Source organism: Chaetura pelagica, unplaced genomic scaffold (assembly GCF_000747805.2).
Source record: "Chaetura pelagica isolate M959 unplaced genomic scaffold, ChaPel_1.0 scaffold40, whole genome shotgun sequence".
NCBI classification, from domain to species: domain Eukaryota; kingdom Metazoa; phylum Chordata; class Aves; order Apodiformes; family Apodidae; genus Chaetura; species Chaetura pelagica.
In genome coordinates, this window is record NW_009952160.1 from 3290135 (window position 1) to 3290480 (window position 346).

Genomic DNA, 346 nt, shown 5'->3' on the forward strand with positions numbered 1-346 from the left:
AGCAGGAACTTGACCCCTGTAAACAAAATTCTGTGTAAGAACTTGCACTTCCTGTCAACATATTGAAATAGATGATACTAACAAATACAGTTTGTTCGACAGGTATGCAACCCTTCCCACCATTTGTTTAGACTGTCATTATCCTTTTAGCATTTTACTTCTGCCCACTACAAGTAAGTCTGGACAGAAGGTACAAACTTTCAGTAAACTCTCTGCTGTAAGATTCTACCAGACATGTATGGTATCATAGATACAACATATGCCTACTTTTCCCTGCTGTCCCAAATACACTGCAGACACTCATTTTAGGCTTGAATGTGCAAAATAATTTATTTTCCAATAACTA

The 346-nt window shown here is 37.0% G+C and overlaps 1 protein-coding gene across 1 annotated transcript in view; it reads right to left on the reverse strand.

Moving 5' to 3' along the window:
* The window catches only part of EPB41L4A (erythrocyte membrane protein band 4.1 like 4A), a 146576-nt gene that overhangs the window by 61383 nt on the left and 84847 nt on the right, over positions 1-346 (reverse strand). The window contains 1 exon segment of the mRNA XM_010007238.1: positions 2-16. Within this exon segment, the coding sequence (XP_010005540.1) occupies positions 2-16 (15 nt within the window).